This window comes from Bufo bufo, chromosome 2 (genome assembly GCF_905171765.1).
Source record: "Bufo bufo chromosome 2, aBufBuf1.1, whole genome shotgun sequence".
Classification (NCBI taxonomy): Eukaryota; Metazoa; Chordata; class Amphibia; order Anura; family Bufonidae; genus Bufo; species Bufo bufo.
The window spans coordinates 213,372,891-213,399,318 of NC_053390.1; the positions used below are offsets into that span (position 1 = coordinate 213,372,891).

Below are 26,428 nucleotides of genomic sequence, written 5' to 3' on the forward strand. Positions count from 1 at the left end.
AGTGGAGGTGATCTCTGCATGTAAATGTTGCATTTTACCTCCACTGACGAGCAGGCAGTTATCAGGAGGAAACTGTTCCTTCCTGATAACTGCCTGCTCAGTTGGCAGTGTAAATGTGACTTTAGTCTGTAAAATGATCTATGTTCCTGCACTTTCCGTGCTCTTGAAAGTTACGGTTCTCCTTGTGGAGATGGTTGTTTCAGAGATTCATTCAAGCAATGTGTCCGGTATGCTAATTAAAAGGGTTGTCTGAGATTTCGAGATATCAGATCTGTGGGGGGTCCGACTCCAGGCACCTCGGACAATCAGTTGTTTGAAGAGACCACGGTGCTCTGGTGAGTGGTGCGGCCTCTTCCTAGGCCAGTGATATCACATTCATCGGCCACATGGCCGAGGCAGAGTTGAGTCTCATTCAAGTGAATGCAGAGGAGCTGCAATATTAGGGCTCATTCAGACGGCCGTATGCTGTCCGCAAAAATGCGGATCCGTTTTTTTGCGGATTAGATGCTGTCCCATTCACTTCTATGGGGCCCTTTTCTTCCATTGCACGGCTCAGCAAAAAAAATGAAACGTGTCCTATACTTGTTCGTGAAAATCAGGACATGGCCCTATTGAAGTCTATGGATCAGCAAAAAAACTGAATGCAATCCTTTTTTTGCGGACATGCTGAACTGTCCGCAAAAAAACGGACAGAATACGGCCGCCTGAATGAGCCCTTAACCCCTTAGGGACACAGCCTTATTTCACCTTAAGGACCAGGCCATTTTTTGCAAATCTGACCAGTGTCACTAAGTGGTGATAACACTTTGACTTATCCAGGCCATTCTGAGATAGTTTTTTCGTCACATATTGTACTTCATGACTAAACTTCATGGTAAAATGAAGTAAAAAAAAAAAAAACATTTTTATTTATAAAAAAAAATACCAAATTTACCAAAAATTTTTTTAAAATTTCAAATTTACAAGTTTCAATTTCTCTACTTCTATAATACATAGTAATACCTACAAAAATAGTTATTACTTTACATTCCCCATATGTCTACTTCATGCTTCGATCAATTTGGGAATGATATTTTATTTTTGGGGGATGTTACAAGGCTTAGAAGTTTAGAAGCAAATTTTGAAATTTTTCAGAAATTTTCAAAAACCCACTTTTTAGGGACCAGTTCAGGTCTGAAGTCACTTTGTGAGGCTCGGTAGTAAAATTAATGTTTGGTACCAGCGCTTACCAAACAAAATTAATGTTTGGTACCAGCCTCACTTTGTGAGGCTCACATAATAGAAACCACCCATAAATGACCCCATTCTAGAAACTACACCCCTCAAGGTATTCAAAACAGATTTTACAAACGTCGTTAACCCTTTAGGTGTTCCACAAGAGTTAATGGCAAATGGTGATAAAATTTCAGAATTTAGATTTTTTGGCAAATTTTCCATTTTAATCAATTTTTTCCAGTAACAAAGCAAGGGTTAGCAGCCAAACAAAATGCTATATTTATTGCCCCGATTCTGTAGTTTGCAGAAACACCCCATATGTGGCCGTAAACTACTGTACGGGCACACAGTAGAGCATAGAGGGAAAGGTGCGCCGTATGGTTTTTGGAAGCCAGATTTTGCTGGACAGTTTTTTTGACACCATGTCCCATTTGAAGCCCCCCTGATGCACCCCTAGAGTAGAAACTCCAAAAAAGTGACCCCATTTTAGAAACTACGGGATAGGGTGGCAGTTTTGTTGGTACTAGTTTAGGGTACATATGATTTTTGGTTGCTCTATATTACACTTTTTGTGCGGCAAGGTAACAAGAAATAGCTTTTTTGGCACTTTTTTTTTTTGTTATTTACAACATTCATCTGACAGGTTGGATCATGTGGAAATTTTATAGAGCAGGTTGTCACGGACGTGGCAATACCTAATATGTATACTTTTTTTTTTATTTTACACAAAGATTTCTTTTTTGAAACAAAAAAAAAATCATGTTTTAGTGTTTCCATAGTCTAAGAGCCATAGTTTTTTCAGTTTTTGGGCGATTATCTTGGGTAGGGTATGATTTTTGCGGGATGAGATGACGGTTTGATTGGTACTATTTTGGCCACTTTTATTACCTTTTTTGGGAAGTAAGGTGGGCAAAATTTAAATTTTCTCATAGTTTATTTTTTTTATGGCGTTCACCGTGCGGGGAAAGTAACATGACCGTTTTATAGATCAGGTCGTTACGGACGCGGCGATACCTAATATGTGTAGTGTATTTTTTTTTATTTATTTTTTTTATTCAGTGATAAATGTGTGTTTTTTTTACTTTACTTTTTTCACTTTTTTTGACCCAGACCCACTTGGTTCTTGAAGATCCAGTGGGTCTGATGTCTGTATAATAGAGTACAGTACACTATATAGTGTATTGTACTGTATTTTACTTACACTTTGTCTGAACAGATCTATGCCTTTAGCACAGATCTGTTCAGCACCATGGACAGGAGATGCCTGAGAAGGCGTCCTGTTGCTATGGGAATCTTCCCCGTCTGCTCAGTTGTGGCCACAACTGCGCAGACGGGGAAGGGTAAGGAGGGGGGCTCCATCCCTCTGTGACCCCATCCTGTCTGGGGGCTGCAAAGGCACAGCAGCCCCCCGATGGGAGAGGGAGGGAGCTCCCGACTGTTAACCTCTGCTCTTCCATACCGCGGTATGGAAAGGGTTAAACGGCTGACATCACAGCACAGATGTCAGCCGTTTATACCAGAGTGTCAGCATGATTATTCAAGAGGAGGCGGGCGGGGGATCGCGATCCCGCCTGCCGCACCGCCCCCCCCCCCCCCCGCCGCCGCCATAAAATCACTCAGGGGTGCAGGGAGGGTGAAAAATCTATATTTTGGGCATGTCAAAGTTTCTGATCAGAAACTGCAGAAAGCGCAGCAAACCGCAGGTCTGAATTGACCTTTCCTGAGGATAGCTCATCAATATTAAACAACCCCTTTAAGTATGCAAATTAGCTCTCCTCCAGACGACAGAAATCAATCTCTCTAGAGTTAGCCATTTGTACTTTTCCAAATACATAGCTGAAAGGTGAGAAAGCCATAGATGGTATTGTGTTACCTGGAGGTATGTGACTGGTTCCTGCTGGGCTGTTTTTAGCTTGCGCAGTCGCTCTTTGTCCATACGCAGATCTGTCTTACATCCAATCAGCACAATGGGCACGCCTCGACAAAAGTGATGCACTTCAGGATACCACTGAGAGACCAGGGATACACATTTTACAATTCAACATCCATAATTTCAGCTTTTAGCATGTGTAGTTTTTCAGACATGGGACCCTTCCCGAGGTCTGTCACAATGAACCCCAAGTGAACAACGGCTGGGCCAGCCCTACAAATCTGTAGCCTGAGACAAACATGTTAGAATTGAAAAAAACTGGGGACTATAGGGCCAAGGGCAATCTGGAGCCAGTGACATATAATAGACCAGAGAAAAGGCTTGTGCTGGGACATTATACATTGATTGTACTAGGAGGACCGCAGTAGTTATATCACCAGAGATGATAGATGGATTGTGTGCCATGTCTGACAAACCCCGGTCAAAGTGTTACTTCTATCAGTCTGCGTGCCATACCAAAGTCTCCACAATACACTCCCTAGATTCTTCCTGGTCCTAATCAGCATTTGCACTGATAAGCAGAACACGCTGGAAGCTGTACGATTAATGAGAACCCTTCAACATACTTCTGTGACGTACCACCATTTCTAATGAACATAGCTGTATATAATACATATATTTTTTGCTTCCGGTGTGTCAAGAGGACGGCTGCTGAAGAGACCCCTCAGATCTCTTGGGGCAAGACAGACAGGAGCAGAGAAAATTCATTTTACGCATCACAATTTCAGCATAGTTTAATGGGTTTCATTTTTGTGACGTTCCCTATGCGGTAAAACTAACCTCTTACATTTGTTTTCTGGGTCAGTACGATAACAGCGATACCACATTTACCGTAGATAGGTTTTAATACTTCTAAAAAAACTTTGGGGGAAAAAAAATAAAAATGACTCTTTGCATCACCATATTCTGACCCCAAAACCCTTTATATAGCTACAGAGCTGAGCAAGGGGTTATTTTTTGCAAGGCATCTGTAGTTTTTATTTAACCAATTTGGTGTGTGCCTTTTTCATCACTTTCATAAAATTTGTTTCAAATCAGCCATTTGATTTGGTTACAGCATTCACCATACAGGTAACAGTATAGGCATTTTGGCACATGGCGATACAAATGATCTTTATTATTGTTTATTAGATTTTACTATGGGAAAGGGGGCGATTTGAAAATTTTTAGAGAGCGCTTCTAAGGGGCAACTTCAGAGCGATTTTTCGACTAAAAATACACTACATAAAGTACAGTATATTACAAGGACATTTCCCATCATTGTCCCTACACATTAGAAAGAAAAAAAAAAGAATGACATTTACACTTTAAAGTTACTACCTTACGGATCCCCTGGTCCTGTGCCAGTCACTATTTACCAGGCTCCAGCTTATCAATATGTGATAGCAGCAGCCAATCACAGGCAGCTGTAGCAGTGACATGTCGTGTTGACGTGACATCACTGGAGCCTGGGAAGGTCAGGGAGGAGCGGCTGGGTATTGGTAAGTATTACTGATGTTATTTTATACCATTGTCAGCGGTTTGTCAAAAGACCATGGGGTCAGAAAACCCCTTTAAGAGCAGACTAGCCACAGCAATTGCACATGGGAGAGCCAGGTAACCGTGTCCTCACCTTTATTAAAACATTGTCAAAACTTGTGGGGCTTGTAACATCAAAACAGATTAAAACCAAATTTACATCTTGATAAGAAAGAGGACGTAGTCTGTCATAATCTTCCTGTCCTGCAAAAGAAGAGAACATGGGTTATAGGATGTTGCACATCCAGAAGGCTCTTCTCTCAGCCAACAGAACTAGATACCCGTGGAGCTGCAAGCAGCAATACCTTAGGCTTCACGTCTATAGTGGATTATTTCATCATGCCAGGTTAAGATTATTGTATTGATGGATTACAGTCATATGTATATAAGTGATGTTTTATGAAAATCTAGGTTGACAAATTCTTAAAAGGGTTTTCCAGGAGTAAAATATTGATGACCTATCTTCAGGACAGGTCCTCAATATCAGATTGGCAGGTGTATGACTCCCGTCGCCCCACCCATTAGCTGTTAGTGCGGATCTTCAGTGAGCCAGCAAGGTCACATTTATCAGTCACATGGTCTTTTTGCGGTGAGGTCACATTCAAGTGAATAGGCCTGGGCTGTGATGAAGACGCCCTAAATCAGAGCATTTGAGATACACTCTGGTGCTCCAAATCAATGTACCCCCCCCCCCCCCAGGGGTTAATATCCACGCGTGGCTGAGAGACTAGACGCTGACACAGATGGTCAATGCAATCTCTAACTTTTATTACATGGGGTAAGCGTATATACATCTTCAGAAGAGGGCAGTCCTCACTGAGGCATAAAACATTGTTTCATTAGTTAAAAAGGAAGAAGAGATAAGAGAGAGGCGATAATACACCTGCATCTGCGCACTGGGCCCTACTTTGGAATGTGAACTAATGTAAACATCTGGTTACCATCGCCATTTTGTAATGGCTTCTATTCTAACAATTCTAACAGGCAGTGAATAATATATACATATCATCGAGCCAAATGATTGGCTTATGCACTCCTTCACACTCTATATACCTCCCTTGGGACACCTGTACAAGGATGAGAAACCAGACGCTGCCCACAGCACAGCTCTTTGCCCCCCCCCCCCCCTCTCTTCTCTGGTCTTGAAACAAAGAGGGGGGTGGGCACTTGGAGAAGAAAAAGTTAACTCATTACAGTCCTAGAGATACAAAATATAGAATAAAATTCACTCATCTTTAACAGCTGCAATAACAAGCACAGCCACTATACTAAGTACGGCGATGTGCCCTGTAAATTGTGAGGCGACTGCAGCGCTCACTGGTGTGCCCAGTCTTTTCAAGCAACTGATTGATGGTGGCGCCATCCTGAGGATAGGTCACTGATATTCTCCTCCCGGAAATCAATTAAGTGGATTTTCTCATTTCCATCTGCACTTGCTGCCAGACAACATTTACCAGAGACCAGTTCTCACAAGCCGATATATAAATAATGTAGCGCAAAAACAGAAATATGTTGCAATCAAACAGATGCATTCATAAAAAACAAAAAAAAATAAAAATCAACATTTATTTGTTTTGCACAATTTTCCATCTGGGGGTGCGCACCCCCTTGTAATGGCTCTTTAACAGGTAATGAGTGCATTTGTGACAGCGTGCTCAATTTAAATGGGTGTTCCAGCTCAAATAGTAAGCAATAAAATAAACAAGCTTATACCTTGCCAGTCCCATGCCACAGCCATTCTGATGGCGCTTGTGCCCATGCTACACTCCACGGCCTGCTACAAAGCCACTCAGCCAGTCACTGGCGGTAGTGATGCCCTGCCCCAGTAGGCGGTGATTGGCTGAACAAGTTTCCCAGTCATATCCTGCTGTATCGAGACGACAGCAGGAAGTGCAGTAAAGCAAGGATCCTTGGCACTATTGGAATGGCATCAACGGGGGTGGCCGGCAAAGAGTATAAGCTAGTTTATTTTTTTAACTATTTGCAGGCCACAGGAGAACAGCTTATTGAAGAAGATTCCCTCAGGATCAGAATATATTATTCTGTAATCATGGAGACACAAGCACTGTAGAGGAGCTGTATACACAAAACGGTTGGATATATGCGAGTCAAGGTCTTCAGTTTATATTTTAGATGATGAATTAGGGCAAACATGCACATGTCCTTTAAAGCCTATGAACACCTTGCCTGGCAATTTTCATAATTGCATTTTACTAATTTGGGGTTAAAGATCATTATTTTTAAATTGGTCTATTAAATATTTAACAATTTGGGGGGAGTGGCCTGACTGGGAATGTGAGCAGACGCGCGGCGCTTGGCTCCCGGCTGAGAATCCTGTAAATTACCTCTGCCCCCACTCATCTGGGGTTCTCCTCGTTCTTGCTTGGCCTGCTGCTACTTCTCTTGTGCCCCGCATACCTCCTGCAGCATAATGAGGCGTCAGAAGGCGAAGGCAAGGGAGGAAAAAGACGGCGCTGGCGCTACTCCTGTGAAACAAAATGGCGCCGGACAGCGAAGCTGTCGGATGTGGCGGCGCGTCTGGAGCGATTCGCTCACGCTGTAGAGCCGGTTACTCCTGCTCCGATCTCAGAGGCTCAGTCTGATGTTGCCAGCCGGATCCTACCTGCACTCTTGTCCCATGATGACTCCTCAGAGGACGATCCAGAGGTCAGTGATACTAAAGGGCAAGATGGCTGACGCAGTGCCCAAGCCCACTATAAAGGATGTCTTTGCAGCAGTGGCGCAGGGCAATCTTGCGCTGGCTGTGCCTACTACAAATGTGGGCAGCCTCAAGGAGCACATTGGGCTACTTAGGCAGGACATGCGACAAGTTAAAAAGAGCGTGTGGGCAAAATGGAAGGTCGCTTAAGCGCCCTAGAAGACCAGATGTCGCCGGTTAAAAGAGACATGCAGCGGGTGATCCATAATGTTACCATGCTTCTCTCTAAAACCGATGACTTGGAAAACAGGCTGCGCCAGAATAATGTACACATGATTGGTGTTCCTGAACGTACTGAAAGTGCTGACGCTGTTCTGTTTGTGGAAAAATGGCTGACAGAAAAAATAAGCAGGGATAAGCTGTCACCACTCTTTGCTGTGGAGTGCGCACACCGGATCTTTCCTCCACCACCTGGGGCGCCACCGCGTCCTTTACTGCTTAAAGTTTTTCATTTTCGGGACCGAGGCGCTATATTGCGAAGTGCTAGAGACTGCTCTGACCTTACCATCAATGGGAATCGGATCTTTCTGTTTCCTGACTTTTCTGTGGATGTTCAGAAGAAGCGAGCACGCTTTATTGATGTTAAACGCCGATTGGACTCTGTTGAAAAGGATCTTCGCAGTGGTACCTGAACAGTTATGTGCTATAAGTGATCATGCGCATCTCTGGCGTCTACCTTTTTACTATAAGAGATGTGCAGCAGGGGGGAAATGTTCTGCCTGCTAGTAGGTTTGCAGTTTATACTCTGTTCTGTAAATGTTGGGATCCTGGGCAAATTTCTGCCTGTTAGGGTCCATTCACATGTCCGCAACTGTGGTGCGGAACGGGTGCGGACCCATTCATTCTCTATGGAGACAGAATGGATGGGGACAGCACACAATGTGCTGTCCGCATCCGCATTTCCGGAGCGCACGGCCGATCTTCCAGTCCGCGGCTCCGGAAAAAAATAGAACATGTCCTATTCTTGTCTGCAATTGCAGACAAGAATAGGCATTTCTATGGTGGCGCCGGCCGGGTGTATTGTGGATCCGCAATACACTACGGACCTGTAAATGGAGCCTTAGCGGGGTCTTCTGTTTCTCGGTTGTTCCAATTCACACAGGTTAATATACCAAAGCGGGTTATTACATGATATGCTGGTAATGCCGGGTTTAGTTGATGAGCATTATTGCCTGTTTGATATCTCTTTGGTATTACAGGGTTGACCATATTTCTTAGGTTTAGGATTTTACTTTCCCCAGTTCTTCTTTTATGTGTGCAATGCATATATTTGGTACTATATGGTTGGGTGGGGCAGGATGGGTTATGTGGGGTTTGGAGACCTTATGCTTTAGGGACAAACAGATCTATATGGGAGGCCTGTGAGAGGATGGTGGCAGACAAGTGCTTTTATGGCTCAAGTGTATAAATGGGTACCCTTAGATTAATTTCCTGGAATGTGAGGGGGCCGAATCAATCTGCTAAACGCAATGCTGTCTATGGTCTCCGAACGTACCAACCGGCAATCTTATGCCTATCTGAAACTCACCTTCTCCCCGAGTCAACGCGATTCATTCACAGGGCTTGGGTGACACAGTTTGCACTCTATTTATTCTTTCCAGTCAAGAGGGGTGAGCGTGTTAGTGCATAGATCACTCCCGTTTGTTTCTAGGGAAGTCTGTGTGGATGAGGAGGGCAGATGTGTGTATTGATTGCTCTATATCTTTTTGGTTACTTTTGGTGGCTCTTTATATACCTCCCCCATATTCCTGTGAGGTCCTTAAAGTTTTGACGTTCACTTCCAGATTTCCTGAAACACAGATCTTGATAGTGGGTGACTTTAATATGTACTTGGACAAGTCCCTAGATAGGTTCTAGCCGGATGGTGGGGTGTCTGACCCCTCTCCTACACAGTTAGCCAGGGCACTTTTGGAGGTGGATCTGTATGACTTATGGAGGATTAGAAACTCTAGAGTAAAGCAATATTCCTTCTATTTTTCCTCTCCTAATTCGTCATCTAGAATGAATTTAGTTGTGGGATCACCGGTACTGTTGGATAAGGTCCGAGATGTTGTTTATTTGCCCCGTAGCATTTCTGACCATTCCCCTACCTTGCTACTGTTAGAGTTTGGAGCTAGTACTCCTATTCTGCGGCTGACGTGGCATTTGAACCCCTTTTGGATTCAGTTAGTGGATACTGGGGATGTGTTTTCGGCTGCCCTGAAAGAATTATTTGCCACCAATGTGGGGTCAGCTAGCCCTTCCGTTGTTTGGGACACGATGAAGGCCTATGTTAGAGGGTTGTATATTAAACTGATTAGTTCCCATAAGTCTAAAAGCAGGGCCCTCATGACAGAACTCCTAGATAGAGTTCAAAATACTGAGGCTAAATATGTTGCTAATCCTACAGTGGAAAATGCCTCCAATTGGACGGAAGCACAGAATCTACTGAAAGAACAAAAACTTAGCAGGGCAGGGGACAAGCAATTTTTTAAAACTCAGCATTATTATATGGAGGGGGAAAGTGCAGGTCATCTATTAGCCACTATTGTGAAGTCTTAGTTCGGCCTGTCTTGTGTGCCTGCTCTTGTAAATGAGTTGGGTACCTTAGTAACGGGCGATGATAACATCATGAATGTATTTCACGCTCATTATGTAGAGGTGTATAAGTCCAGGTTATCGGTCACTCAGGGGGGTTAGGGAACGGTATCTACGTCAGATCCAGATGCCCAGTTTGTCAGATGCACAGAGGGAGATGCTAGATGGTGATATTCAACCAGAGGAACTGGAATTGGCAGTGCAGTCTCTTCCTAACGAGAAAGTGCCTGGTGGGGACGGTCTGCCGGGGGAATTTTATAAAAAAAAAACATCAGGAGGTCTTGCTTCCGCATCTTCTAACTGTTTTTAATGACTCCTCTAGGGCAGGTATCTTGCCGAGCTCTATGAAAGAGGCCTTGGTAGTGGTACTCCCCAAACCAGGCAAGGACCCTACTGTGGTGGATTCCTATAGGCCTATTTCGCTCCTAACGGTGGACATTAAGTTATTGGCTAAAGTACTAGCTAATAGACTTTTGACTGTTATAACCCATGTTATTCATGAGGGCCAGTGTGGCTTTATGCCCAGTAAGTCCACATCCATAAACCTTAGACGGCTATTCCTCAACCTTCAGTTGGAAATACTCGGGGAGGCGAGAAGTCCTGCAGTGGTTTCGATCGACACTGCCAAAGCTTTTGACAGCGTTGAGTGGGACTACTTATGGGCGGTTATGTTGAAGCTGGGGTTTGGTCCTGGGTTTATTAATTGGGTAAAATTGCTCTATACTCAGCCGAGAGCTAGACTTAGAATAAATGGGAAACTGTCCCCAGCGATGGCATTGGAGAGGGGCACTAGACAGGGTTGTCCCTTGTCGCCCCTTTTATTTGCCATTGCTATAGAACCCTTGGCCTGTATATTACGCTCTACCCCTATGATTCGAGGCTTGGGAAGAGGCGATGTGGTGGAAAAAGTTTCGCTATACGCGGATGATATGTTACTATATGTGGGTGATTTGGCTTCCTCCATTGACCCCATTATTTCATTAATTTCAGACTTTGGGAGACAATCTGGCTTATACATTAACTGGAACAAGTCTGTTATCCTTCCACTATCCCCCCTTCCGCAATCACTTAGCTTGGATCATATTAATTTAAAAGTAGTCTCCTCCTTAAAATATTTGGGCATTAATGTTTCGGCTAACCCCCATGTGTTTATCACTGACAACCTGCAACCATTGCTGGCGAGGTTTCAATTAAAGACGAATGCTTGGCATAAGCTTCCACTTTCTGTGATAGGTAGAGGTAACCTTCCTAAAATGATTTTAATGCCGCAGTTCTTGTATATCCTGCATAACTCACCGGTATGGATATCCATGCACCATTTTTATAAGATCCAACAGATTTTTCGCTCATTTGTATGGGGAAAGAATAAATATAGTAGAATCCGGTATGAAACCTTACAATGGGATAAAGAAATGGGTGGTTTGGCGTTGCCTAACCCCTTCCTTTATTTCCTGGCGGCTCAGTTGCAGCATTTCAAAAGTTGGAGTGCACAGGGAACGGTGGAAAGGAGTGGGGAACTGAAACTGGGTAACGGGACATCGCCCTCCCCTCTCGATCCTGGAGAGAAACATTCCTGACCCCCTAAAATCCCTCTCAATTATTAAACTAATGAGAAAAGCCTGGGGAAAAGCTAGGGAAATATTGGGAGTCCCGTGCCTATTGAATCTATCCCCTGTCTGGAACAATCCTGCTTTGGCTGAACTTGTCGGCCTACAGGGATTTTCTGTCTGGGAGCGAAAAGGGTTGTGGAATATGCGACAGCTTTATTCTCAGGGTGTCCTAAAACAGTTCAGCCAACTTTGTTCTCAGTTTGGTTTATAATCTTCGCAATTTTATCAATATCTCCAGTTAAGACATGCTTTGAACTCACAATTTAAAGAGTCCTCTGTGAGACTTGTTTATCACCCAATACTTACCAAACTGGTGGAGCAGGGCTCTATTAGGGGGGTTATTTCTGTTACGCACAAGGGAGCTACTAGGTGAATATTTGAAAAAATTCCCAATTACAGTTAAGGCAAAATGGGAAGCGGATGTCGGCCCTATCACCGATTCCCAGTGGGAGGATGTGCTTGCACTGACTCCAATAGTGTCCCTAAGTGAAGCTGCTAGATTGTCTCAACTATTTATGATTCACAGGGTCTATAAAACCCCAATCTTTTTGTGGCAGGTGGGATTTAGATCAGATTCCTCTTGTCCAAGATGCGGCTGGTGTGTTCCATATGATGTGGAGTTGTACGGCCTTACAGGTGTATTGGACGGGTGTCAATTTGATAAACAAAATTTATAGTGCTACTTACGCACTGGATCCCAGACTGTGCCTACTTGGGATATTTGATTCTGATGATCTGCAACCGTATATTACGATTGGTATTAATAGACTTTTGTATCAAGAACGTAAAACTCTGGCTGCTAAGTGGATACAGGCGCTTCCCCCGAGCATCTCTGAATTTATTGCTAGGATGAACGTGGTTATACGGCTGGAAAGGGGGATATATATGAAGCGTAACTGCCTCTCTAAGTTTGACAACATCTGGGGCCCTTGGATAGACAAATCTGGTGTATGTAGCCCATGGTTGACCCTTCATGGTGGACTCAGGGTTTCTGCTGAGCGTCCCTAGTGAGCTACTTAACGTGTGTTTTAGGATATCTATCATGATCTTATTTGCAATCCTTTTCAGTGACTGGAGTGTTAGTCTGCCATTACTTATGATCCTCCTTACTTTGGGTCTTCTGTCTATTAGTGGGGATTTTGTCCCTAGGCGTATGTTACACGCTTATTTTACCTAAAAAGTTTCTCTAGTTTTGGGGGTGGGGGGTACCTTGTTTATAACAAAATATTTGTCTGTCAATCGCTATATGTTTTGTAAACAATGATATGGTACTGTACAGACCGAAGCAATTGACGTGATGACTTGTAATACAGGCTTGTTTATTTTTAAAAAAAATCTATTAAATATTATCTGATTTTAAAAAAATAATAATAATTTCTTCTACAACTTTCACTTTCAGTGGATCTGCAGGCTATTGGCTTAATCTGTAAACCTTACCCCTGAAGCTCTGACAGCTCCTAAACACTCACTTAAAGCCAAATCATTATTAAACAGATAAGAATTTAGCTGTAATGAGTGTTTATGAGCTGTTAGGAAAGTACAGAGTAGGGCCGCAGATCAAGCAGCTCTCGGACAAACTCACTGTGAAGCAGAAAGCAACAGTCTGCAGATGCACAAAGTAAAAGCTATAGAGGAAAACTGAAATTTAAAAGTATGCAAGTCACTTACAGAAACTGATAGCATGTTATCAAAAGTGGGCAATACACACCCTGTCAAACAATACAAGACTAATTAAATGATAATGTAAAAGCATGTTACTGGCACATAGACAACTAAATCACTGCAGAGTATCCTACACTTCACAGAAGACAAAATACATTTTTTCCCAGGTATTGTCCTTTTTAACCTTCATGCACCCACAAGGGCTTACAGCACAGTTCACTGGTAATGGCAGGTTACATCCCCCCACCCTGACCGGGCTTGCACTTGCATAATTACTACTCTGCTGCATAGCGTCCTTCAAGGTTCTTGCTTCACAGATGTACTGGAATTTTAAGCACTACTTACACCAAAACACTTAGTCTGAAGCACAATAAGTTAATGGAGTGGAGCTATGTATATATATATATATATATATATATATATATATATATATATATAAAAAATAAAAAATAAAGTATTTGAAGTATTGTACAATATGTAAACTATGTGATCAGTGATAAGAAAACTATGCACCCAGATCTTCTCTACATCCAGGTCATATCAGCATGTAGATGTCCGTTTGCAAGCTGTGACTTTGTATTATTTGAATCCCATTAGCTGAGGGCTCATGTGTAGCTCTCATCTATGACCGACTGGCCTCAAACATACGGTGTAGCTGCAAGTAGCACCTCAGGGGTGAATGTCACTATAGAGGCATCAGAAACCTCTCTTCCCCATTTACTACCTTACTGGTGGAGGATAATACACAGGTCATAGTCCTATACCTGCACAGAGGCTTAGGAGAACAACCTTCTGGAGCCGACTCATGTTGATCGTGACTCTCCCAAGAGTCATTGACAACACAACTAATTTTCCTCTTATGTCTTTTAATAACTATATTTTGGAAGATCACACTTTCTCTTATAGTAGGAAAAAAAAAAATCCAGTTGTGATAACTCTGGGGCAGAATACAGTTATTAATAGAAGTCACGCAGTTGGAGTCGCTGTAGAAAATCTGGTTTTCTCTCTAACAAATCGGTAATTCTGTGACACGAAGGAATGTCCCTGAGCGGCTGTAAATATGTAAACCTACTCCTCCCCAATACTCTGCATGGTAAATATAGCATCGGGTGGTGCACCTTTTTTCGACAACTTTGCTGGGCCGTATCCAGCAATTACACTTCTACACAATAGGTTGTAATCCATCTAATCCTCTGCAGATCGCATTCATATTGTCATAGGGCAAGGTATGTCATAATGAGTAGAAAATTGATGCTATTAATACAAGACAAGAGTACTCAACCATAATCTGCATACCAATGCTGTCCCTAGTAAAGTTTTGCAAGGCAGTAGAACTGTAGCTTTCTTTTTTAGCATATTTCATATACTTTGTTAAAAAAAAAAAACAGGATCCAATCCAGTCCATGGTCCTAAATAGAAGACTCCTGCAAGGAGTGATCATATGGCCAGCGTGAACCTCAATAATAAAAGTAATTGCAATCATATAAACACTACAGTATTGTCCCATATGATATACTGATGGGTCACATGCCCAGTTTCTGTTCTTGGGGGGTTACCCCAATAGGATTTAACAGCAGCACTCATTCCTAGATGCGCCAGGCTTTCTACTTGACAATATTCTTGCTTTGTGGATTAATTCTGGATTATGCAGGTTAAGTCAATAATTTACAAATCCTAGCAGAAGCACAAGCACACCCCTAGATAAATGTGACTTCTGCACAAGGAATAGTTTAAGCAAAGAAGGACAAAATACTATGCAAATTAGGCACAATTTATGATGGCATACACAAATGCCATCAACATACCCAATCCTTTGGAGGAATGACTGTGGAGCCGACAGCCATCTAATGTGTATGGCCAGCCTTAGTCCAAAACTGAGCCCAATACTGGGAAGTGTTTGGTGATATCTGATGATCACCTTCTCAAAATCACGATTGTGTTATATCAGTCTGACCATCCAAGAAGGTGACTACATTGCAAATGTTATCTTGTGGCTAAACCCTAAAAGTCAAATACGGCTTGGGTAACATTTAACACTTCATATCCATAGGGGGTCATTTACAATGGTCCTCTACTCCAGAAACTCTTGTAAAAAGTTACAAGCCACAGGTCTGAGACTTTTTAAACTCCACTGCAATGCCATTGGAGGCTTTTTTGACCCCCAGTATGGTCAATGCGAAGCATCAAGTACATGGTATAGCTTGTATACTTTAGACCAGAGGCCCCCAAACCTTTCAGACATAAATGATACAGAATAGGGAACATAGATAAGATATGACTGATTGAGGAGACTTTTACACCAATGTTGACTACCAGTGACTGTCCAGCAACAGGTTTCAGTCACACGAAATATGACATTGCTGGAGCCACCAGCGCACAATAGTAATCCCAAAGCCACAAGACAGTTGAGAGACACTAATAATAGTAATAACGTAACAGATAGAAAAAGATAGAGGATTCAAGACTATGGGAGTGATTCACCATCTTTCTGCGCCAGAAAAGTGGCATTAAAAAGTTGCAAACACTGGTGTTTGAGACTTTTTGAAAAATTGTTGCAAGTGGCTTTTTTATGCTGCCCTCGCCACATTTCCAAAAGGGGGTGTGGCAAGGGTGGGAAGGGCGTGGCCAGTCACAGCAACAAAATTAATCCCAATTTACAGCAGTTTTTTGACGCACATGAAGCCAGAAATCTATGGCAGCTCAGGGCTACCGTAGATTTCTGTTTAGGTGCACGGACTGCCTGAGCAGGAGGCGCAGGGGATGTCAAGATCAGTGCAAAAGGCGCCAGTCTAGATAAATCTCTCTCTCTGGAAGTGCAGGTTCGCAGCATAAACGGCTACTATACTAAATAAATGAAGGGGTCACCCACAAAGTTTAAAAAAATATAGCAAAAGAATGTGATAAAATAAGACTCGCCTGCTAAATCCCACCCCGCAACAGCAGGATGCTGCAAGATTTTAAACTGCTGGGAAAAAAAACGCTAAAACACACACAAAACAGTTATAGTGCAAAGAGCAATAGCAGAATTTGGTGACAAATCCTATACTAGGGGGTGCACAAACTGTGGCCCGGGGGCCACATGTGGTCCTCAATATCATTCTGTGTGGCCCCCAACCATATGGTAACAGACATGCATGTCTATGTCTTGTGGCTGCTCACATATATTTTTCATGTATTCTCCCATTAGATGGGAATCCTGGAGTTGTAACCAGACATTTATAGCATATACTGTATTTACAATACGCTATAAATACAGAATTTCAGTTGGTAATACCCCTTTAACTTTTATTTTCGGCTCTTGGGATTCCTTCAGTCTGACAATGTGGCCCCCAACCAGGAAAGGCTGTGCACCCCTGTCTTAAGCCTCATTCACACGGTCAGGGTTTTGGTCCGTGATTTCCAGAGGTTTTAAACCAAAACCAGGTGCGGCTCTAAACACGGTGCAGGCACAGATCTTTCCCTTATACCTTATGTCTGTGGATGCTACAATCCTGGTTTTGGCTCACAATCACTGATTGAAATCCCTGACCAAAACACTGACGTGTGAATGAGGCTTTATAAATAGCCTGTTGGCGTTCATTTGTCCTTTTGTTCCCAGTTATAAAACGATATAATGAGACTATGGATCATCACTGAACAAGACAATATGTATTGTGCTAAAATACTGGCCAACAATAAAGAATGGATGAACTCACCAGACTCTGAATCAATCAATAAATGGGAATTTCCTTCCCAAGATGCTCACAGTTTTACTCATCAGATGAATTTAAGGAGGGAGGGGGTAAAAATTTATGAAAAGGTACTCAGTTTTAACCAGTTCAGGGCAGGATATATTGGTTCAGGACCAGACACATTTTAGCTGCTTTAAGCTCATGCTAGTTGAATAACTAACTTTTTTTTATAGTTTTATACTTTGTGACCAATACAGCTTTATTTTTTCATCATTTTTACATATAGCCTTAAATATACACCCATTGAGAGAAAAATAATAATGCACCAAGAAGTTGTTGGAACCGAACGCCAAGTGTGAATGTATTTTTGATATATGTAAGTGATTACAATATTAGAAAGGGTATGTTTATTTGCAAAAAATGTACACTTGAGAGGAGGCTCTAGTGCCCTGTGTGCCGGAGGGTCCCATAAATGCTCGATTGGTGATAAATCTGGCGCCTGTGCAGGCCAAGGAAGTGTTGTAATCTGGGGGAGACATCCCTGTGACCTGTGGGTGTCGGTAGGTAAGCATTATCTGGCCCTGCCATGAGAAGCAACACGTGGCTGCGGGATCTCCTGTACATAAATCGCTACTCCCCAGTGACCGACTGTCATATACTATTGCTTCCTAGATCATCACACCAGAAGTTGGGGTAGGGTGTCGCACCACAGGATTGAAGCGCTAACCATGAGGCGTCCATATTCGAACATAACAGTTGAGGGATCCCAAACAGAACCCGATTCGTTGCTAAACCCTATCTGGTTCCAGTCCTTAGCAGTCTAGGTCTCATTAGAGATCACAGCAATTGAATACTACAGTGGCTGGCAGTCAATGGCAGGACATGTAATGGGAGCAGTGACTCCAAATTTCCTTCTGCAAAGCACCTGGAAATGGTCCGAGCAGAGACAGAGGTGTGTACTGAAGGTGCCACTTGTGTCTAGATGGCAGACAACAAAACGGTAACAGGGCAGAACAACAAACTAAAGTACTGGTGTGAATACAGCCTAAGGCCTATTGCACACGGACGTTTTTTTTTCCCGTTTACTGGCAGTTTTTTGCGTTCCGTATACGGTCCGTATACGGAACCATTAATTTCAATGGTTCCGCAAAAAAAAACGGAATGTACTCCGTATGCATTCCGTTTCCGTATTTCCGTTCCGTTTTAACATAGAACATGTCCTATTATTGCCCGCAAATCACAGTCCGTGGCTCCATTCAAGTCAATGGGTCCGCAAAAAAACGGAACACATACGGAAATGCATCCGTATGTCTTCCGTTTCCGTTCCGTTTTTTGCTGAACCATCTATTGAAAATGTTATGCCCAGCCCAATTTTATCTATGTAATTACTGTATACTGTATATGCCATACGGAAAAACGGAACGGAAAAACGGAACAGAAACGGAAACAAAAAACGGAACAACGGATCCGTGAAAAACGGATCGCAAAACACTGAAAAAGCCATACGGTCGTGTGCAATAGGCCTTAGGCTTGTAGTCTGTAAAATAGTAAAAAAAAAAAAAAATATATAGGTTTCAAAAAGAATTTTTTTAAATAATCATATAGCGTCACACTAACATTAACTGTGTATTTTTATTCTCTGTGATTGAACTTGTATTTTGTTATAATATAATGTATTTAGTTATGGGCCGGTGCTAATGGACAGGGCTAATGGAGTTTTTAGGAGGGGCACTGTTTACTTAGTTTTTTTATATCTATAAAAGACCATTCCAGAACATTAGCTTACAATGACATTTCTTTTTAAGACCTTATTTTCCACTCTGCCTGGGGGCGCACAGTCAGCTCTGTCTGAGTGACAGTCGACACTGCTAGGATCTCAAGTTCAGTCACAAACATTGGGCCCCATAGAGGCAGCAGCAATGCTGCTTGGGTAGCCAACTTACTGATGCAGTAAAATATATAATGGGGCAAGTTTTAATTACCAGGACCACCCGCTGTATATTTACAGCGGGTAATCCTTAAAGGGTTTCTGTCACCTGAAAAATGGGGATCAAGCTGGCTGACATTAGCGATGTGCTAATGTCAGCTGAACATCACTATATTAGTGCCGTCTCACTGCCTAAAGCCTTTATTGAGAAAAACGAACTTTTATAATATGCTAATTAGCCTCTAGAAGCAGGGGGGGGGGCATTGCACCTGCTCCTAGAGGCTCCGTTTGCCCACCTCTTTTCACGCCCTTCTCTTGATTGACAGGGCCAGGGCAGTGCTGCTCTCCTCCCGCCAGCCGTGTCTGCAGTGTAAATCTCGCACAGTTCAGTATTCGGCGCAGTGAGGAAGCCAGCAGCCACCGAGCGTCCTTCCCTCACTGCGCCTGCGCCAAATACTGAACGGCGCGAGATTTACACTGCAGACACGGCCGGCGGGAGGAGAGCAGCGCTGCCCTGGCCCTGTCAATCAAGAGAAGAAGGGCGTGAAAAGAGGTGGGCAAACGGAGCCTTTAGGAGCAGGTGCAACGCCCTCTCTGCTCCTAGAGGCTTAAAGTGAAGAAAAATGGCTGGGTTGTAATGGAAACCTGGAGTAAAACTGTGTGTATGGTAGTTGGGATTTGAAGAGATAGACTTGCAGGCTTCTATTGGCTAATGCAGGTCATTTTTTGGGAATATCTCATAGAGAACCTTCCCGGACACCTGATGTACCTGTGTGCCAAATTTGGTGAAGATCGGTTCAGTCGTACATAAAGAACAGACAGAAAAACTCATTTTTATATAAGAGATACATGAGCTAAACAGGGTTTTGACAGTAAATTGACATCCAACAAAAACAAAATAATAACAAAAATGTCCCGGGTCTGAGACAAAAGTCGCAAATTATACCATTATTGATAAGTGTCCCTAAATTATTCTAAGCCACATGTCAAACTCAAGGCCCGCAGCCCAAATCGGTCCTGGCACGTCATTTTATGTGATCCAAGTGTGGTCTTCAGCACCAGCAGCACTCAACTAATGGCAGTAAGGGACTGAACGCTGCACTTAGAAGAGCTTCCTCCCTCCTGCAGAGTTACCTCCTCACTGCTTGCTCTACCGGAGCAGTATGCTGCTTCTACTAGAAGCCAGGCAGTGCCTGCCCCTAGTGACATCCCTAACATGTCATGTGACAATCTCACTGACACGCCAGCCACTAGCGAGCAGAGTAGCGGCAGGACTGCAATACTGCCAACCAGTGTGGGCCCCAGGGAACACAAAGATGGCCTGACCACAAGGTAGAAAGGGCTTTGTGGAGGTTGGGGCTGTATGTTGGTGGGGGCTGGGGGAAGGGAGTGATGTTATTTACATAGGACTATATGTTGGAGGGGGTTGGGGGAGGGGATTAATGTCATTTACATGGAACTATAACTGAGGGAGATGAAAGTAGGGAATAATGCTATTTACATAAGCTTGTTTGTTGGAGGGAGGGGAGAGATGTTATTTACATGGGACTGTACATTGGAGGGGCTGGAGGGAAGGTAGTGATGTAAGTTACCTGGGGATGTTATTTCCATAGGACTGCACCTAACATGGACCACATTATCTGTACTCCGAGTTATCACTGTTTTCTGTGGGGTTACATAGGACTGCACAGTAGACTCTGGTGTCTGAATTCCAGAACCTGGCTCTTTGAAAGCATCCATAATGCTGAGGTGGCTCTCCGTGAAAATGTGTTTGACACTCCTGAGCGAAGCACACAGCCAAGACACAGGAGTGGCTTAGGGACAACTCTGAATGTCCTTGAGTGGACTAGACTGAGCCTTGACTTAAATCCAATCAAACATCTCTGAAGAAACCCTGAATATGGCTCATCCAAGTTAAAAGAGCTTGAGAAGATCTGCAGAGAAGAATGGCAGAAAATTCCCAAATCCTGCTGAGAAAACCTTGTGGCATCATACCAAAGACGACAGGAGGCTGTAATCCCTGCCAAAGGTGCTTCTACTAAGTAAAGAGTCTGGATACGTATGTCAATGCATGATTTTAGTTTTTTTTATTTCCAATAAATCACCAATATTTTGAACATCCTGTTTTCACTTTGTCATTATGGGGTACTGAGTGCAGAATGATCGGGAAAAACGTGATATTTTTTTATTTTAGCACAAGGCAGCAACATAAAATGTGAAAAAGAACAGAGAATGCCCAAAGAGAGGTTTGTTCACTGTGATCAAGCATTAATTTTATTTTTCTACTTTTACGTAAAATACGCCACATTGTTAGAGACAGACCGTTGCATTCTTTACTTCCCTCCAGCTGTTCCCTGCACAGTGGACCTACCGGCCCCGAGAGGAGAACGGCAGCACAGTCAATGGATTCAGCTGCAAGTGGAAGGGGCCTCAGTACTGGTTTAGCCCGTTCATTTTTAATATTGTCAGTTGGAACAAATTTGTTTCCACTGCTATGTAACATGGTATCTATTGGCCTGTGCAAAATCATAAAAAGGAATCTTCACTATTAACGCGACCTTGCAGAGTTGCAAGCAACATTTAGCAAGAACTTGCCACACTCATCAAGCTGACCATATACTTCCTGTAGCATAGGACGGAAGCATATAGTAATGCTGGTCTGTGTGCTGTCAACCTCAGAGGCATTACTCATGGAAAGTTAGCTCAGAGTTGTCCGCGTTTGCTGAAGTGGTTTTATATTGGCTACCACACACAAAGCAACATGTATATATGGCTAGTAGTTAGGTGGTCTCAGTAGTAGTCAGCACATTACGACAAATGGAGTATGGCAGCCATCATGTTCAGTTACTGGGACTACACACTTCAGACCACAACCATTCAGCTTTGTTACTGCATCTCTTCGTACAAGTAGATGTATGGTAGGGGTGGTCCAGCAACCACTTTATCTGAGCCTCAGATGCACCCCTGGACTCCCATATGTAGCCAGAACATGCAGCTACATATGTATATCAATCTTATTTACATTCATGATATCGATTTACATTATCATTTTATTGTAAAACAGAATTACTTTTTGAACTTGCAAAATCTGAATAAAGAAAGAATTTAAACAGAACATGCAGCTACAGAGGGAGACGTATCCTAAATTGAATTTTTATTTATATTTTTTTATCACGGCAACCCCTTTTCGTGTGCACCCTTAAGGTCTATTGTGACTCGCCTATATTAGCTAGAGAGCTCTGGCTGCAGCTTCCCCCTGCAAACGCATCTGACTGTCAGGATATCCTTAAGGCCCTATGCACACGGACATAGTTTAATTCCGCTTCTGATCCATGCTTTTTATGGACCCATTCATCTCCAAAGATGCGGGCAGCACAGCAGTGTCCATTCCGCAAAAATTTGAACAAGAATAGGACTTTTTTTCTAGACATGCGTTTGTGGTCGGGGGTTTCCCGACTCCCTGATGTCAGGGGAGAGAAGGATCATGCGTGTTGGATTTCAACATGATCAAGCCTTTTCAGCCTGTTTTCACTAGAGACACCCGTCTCCATGTCCCAGGTGAGAATAATTTACTATACAGGATACATAGGCTCTTTCCCATCCATGGTAAATTCTGACAAGTTTGAAAGAGAAAAATAAAAAGTACAAAAAAAGAATGTAAGAATAAGATGTCTCGTCTCTGCAGGAAACCATCTCAGGCTGCAGACACCATAATCACTCAGTAAAGTTCCTCTTCTTTCGGTATATATCTTGACCTACTTGTTACAGTGCTTGTATTGTTAAAGCCTCCAATTCAAGGAAATGTCTTGTCTTGTACTAACTAGACAAGTGAGGTCTGAAATTAAAGATCAGCTACGGAGTAGAAAAGCCAGGAAGTCTCCCTGTGACCAGTACTTAGACAACGCAGGAAATACATGTCTAAGGAAAAACATTGGTTCATCTCCACTATGCAGAACTTCAGCAGAGGGGAGTGAGCGACACAACAGAAACATGCGTCTATTACATTATTCCTCGTCTCCATGCTTAAATAGGCGAGAGACTGGGTTATCTGATTGGTAATCGAGGGATAGACCATGAACTCTCAAAAGACCAGCAAACCAGTTATACTGTTAAATGAAAAGTTGTCAAACTGCAAGCAAGACCCAACAAACCAGTATGGCCTAAACATACCAATATAGGAACAACTTCTATGTCCAGGAACTGAGGGGAAAGTTGTCATTGGCTTCATCACCAGAAATACAGCCTTAAAGTTGCAAATAAAAAAAAATATAGTAACATTTAAACAAAAGTACACAAAAAAAGTGTACTTCCTAAAATGTAAAAGCAATAAAAAAGTTAAATATAAAATAAAAAAAATTATTCTCTCCTTTACTAAAAATAAATAAATAATAATTCTGTACTGATTATTGTCCATGTACAGAGGCTGCCTCTAAGGGCTCATTCACACGACCGTGGTTTTAGTCTGCATTCACTTCAATGGGGCTGCAAAAGATGCGGACAGCATCTCAGTTCCGAGGCCCCGCAAAAATTATGAGGCATGTCCTATTCTTGTCCATTTTGCTAACAAGAATAGGCATTTCTATAATGGGCATCCTGTTCCGTTCCACAAATTGGGGGCGGCATCCGTGTTTTGCGGATCCGCAATTTGTGGACCGCAAAACACGGCACGGTCGTGTGAACAAGCCCTAAAGCTAATGGAGGAAGATCCACAAAAAGCTAAAATATTTTTTTTGTATTTGGCGCTATAGCAATGTCACATGTTACACACTGTATACATAATTGACACAAGAGAATTAGGAGGGTCCATTTTTGGTTAAGGATTTAACAACAAAAAAATAAATGTAAAAGCAATTTTTTGTCGTTGTACAGTTTTAATAGAAATCAAGCATGTTTTCTGAGCCATTTTGGAACACGTTAAGCCACTTCTGTCACTTTCTTTAATAACACGTGCCCACCTGTGAGTTATACTTACAGCCAGGAAAGAAAGAAAAAAAATTCAGATTAAAGTCGTTTTCCGGGCTCCTGATATTCATGACATATCATCAGGATAGGTCACCAAAATCCGGTTGTTGTGGGTCCAACCTCCGGCACCCCACCGATCAGCTGTCCCCTGCAGCTTCCACCATCAGTACTAGCACTTTGAATGGAACAGGAAGCAGAGCTCCTGTCACTTGAATGGGAGCTGCAGTAACCTGGTACAGATCATCAATATCCGGAAAAGCTCTGTAAAAGTTGGCAGGTTTGAAAACGCCTTTATGTTTATGGCTATTGCCCAAACAATTAGAATTAAAGGGCTTGTCCTCCATTTTCACCCAGGCCGCTCCCTGACTTGAGCATTGGAGCAGTTCATGCTCCGATGCTCTCCTTTGCCCTGCGCTGAATCACTCAGGGCAAAGGCATTTTCCCGAGTTCCGGTGACTTAATAGGCTCTCCATGGGGCTGCCAGGAAGCCCGGTGGAGTCCCCGGCACTGATGGGCGGGCTTCAGTGCTGCCCTAGCCAGTAAAACGGCTAGGCCAGCGCTAAAGCATGCCCATCAGAGCCGGTGACGTCACCGAACACACTGCCGGGTGGAAGCCTCCGCCCAGCAGTGTGTCACTGTAAACAAAAGAACCCGTGCCCTGCGCGATGTAGCGCAGGGCAAGGGAGCGCATCGGAGCATGAGATGCTCTGATGCTAACATCAGTGGGTCTGCCTGGATGAAATTATGGGTATGTCCGGGTTGAATACTGACAACCTATCCTCAGGATCGGTCATGATAACTAACTGGTAGAGATCTGATCCCTGCACCCCTGCTGATCAGCTGTTTGACGGCACGGTGCTGTGGTCTTATCATAATATACCGAGGACACTGGCATAGATTGTATGGTAGCTGTACTTGGTATTGCACTCAGTCCCATTAATTTAAACGGGGCCGAGCTGCACAAAAGCCAAGTGATTGATGAACATCACAGGAACAGGGTGTAGCGCTCACTGGGTCAAACCCCCACTGATCAGATACTACCTATCCTAATAACAGGTCATCAATATTTAAATTAGGGGTGCACCGAAATGAAAATTCTGGTCCGAAACCGAAACCGAAAATTCAGGATGCCCTTGACCGAAAACCGAAACCGAAACCGAAACTGCCTTTTTGCCCAAATACTTTTAAAATACTTTTTTTTTAATGATTTTATTAATAATTCTTTTTCATGAATGAAATTCATCTGTGGGTGGCGCTGTTATGGAGAGGGGGATCTGTGGGTGGCGCTGTTATGGAGAGGGGGATCTGTGGGTGGCTCTGTTATGGAGAGGGGGATCTGTGGGTGGCGCTGTTATGGAGAGGGGGATCTGTGGGTGGCGCCGTTATGGAGAGGGGGATCTGTGGGTGGCGCCGTTATGGAGAGGGGGATCTGTGGGTGGCGCCGTTATGGAGAGGGGGATCTGTGGGTGGCGCCGTTATGGAGAGGGGGATCTGTGGGTGGCGCCGTTATGGAGAGGGGGATCTGTGGGTGGCGCCGTTATGGAGAGGGGGATCTGTGGGTGGCGCTGTTATGGAGAGGGGGATCTGTGGGTGGCGCTGTTATGGAGAGGGGGATCTGTGGGTGGCGCTGTTATGGAGAGGGGGATCTGTGGGTGGCGCTGTTATGGAGAGGGGGATCTGTGGGTGGCGCTGTTATGGAGAGGGGGATCTGTGGGTGGCGCTGTTATGGAGAGGGGGATCTGTGGGTGGCGCTGTTATGGAGAGGGGGATCTGTGGGTGGCGCTGTTATGGAGAGGGGGATCTGTGCACTGTTATGGGCATAACAGTGCACAGATCCCTTTCCCCATAACAGTGCACAGATCCCTTTCCCCATAACAGTGCACAGATCCCCCCTCCCCATAGCAGTGCACAGATCCCCCCTCCCCATAGCAGTGCACAGATCCCCCCCTCCCCATAGCAGTGCACAGATCCCCCCTCCCCATAGCAGTTCCATAGACCGATCCCCCCTACCCATAACAGCCCCGGCCCTGCTGCTCACAGCATCTTTATTTTACCTTACAATCGTGAGGCTCCAGTAACTAACAACTCTGCAGGCAGAGCGGAGGGCGGCGTAACGTCACTTACTCACGTGACGCACCTGCTCCGCCCACTTTATGAATGAAGGAGGCGGAGCAGGCGCGTCACGTGAGTAAGTGACGTTACGCCGGCCTCCGCTCTGCCTGCAGAGTTGTTAGTTACTGGAGCCTCACGATTGTAAGGTAAAATAAAGATGCAGTGACAAAGTAAACCGCCCGCCCGCAGATGGTGGGTGACAAATCCCACACCCCATATTTTCGGCCGATATGTAACAATATCGGCCGAAGTGGATTAGGTGCATTTTCGGCCGATATTTTCGGCTGCCGAAATTTCGGTGCACCCCTAATTTAAATCCCAGACAACCCCTTTAATCGTGGTTTGGGGCGATTGCTTTGTGTTCTATTGGCCACAATAAAAGCATTAGATCTCCCATAGACAGCTAAGCTCGAAAGACACTGGTCAACACAACATCCAACCTAAAAGATAACTGTAGACCTTTATTTTGCCTGCATATTGTTGCAACATTCATTCCAGCAGACACCCAGAGGCTATAAATCTGCG

At 43.7% G+C, this 26,428-nt stretch overlaps 1 protein-coding gene across 1 annotated transcript in view; it reads right to left on the bottom strand.

The window, feature by feature from the left end:
- RHOF (ras homolog family member F, filopodia associated) overlaps nucleotides 1-26,428 on the bottom strand; it is a 70,902-nt gene that overhangs the window by 11,065 nt on the left and 33,409 nt on the right. The window contains exons 3-4 of the mRNA XM_040416135.1: nucleotides 4,758-4,867; nucleotides 3,089-3,223 (exon numbers count right to left, since the gene is read on the bottom strand). Coding sequence (XP_040272069.1) covers nucleotides 3,089-3,223; nucleotides 4,758-4,867 — 245 coding nt within the window. The remainder of the gene's footprint in view (nucleotides 1-3,088; nucleotides 3,224-4,757; nucleotides 4,868-26,428) is intronic.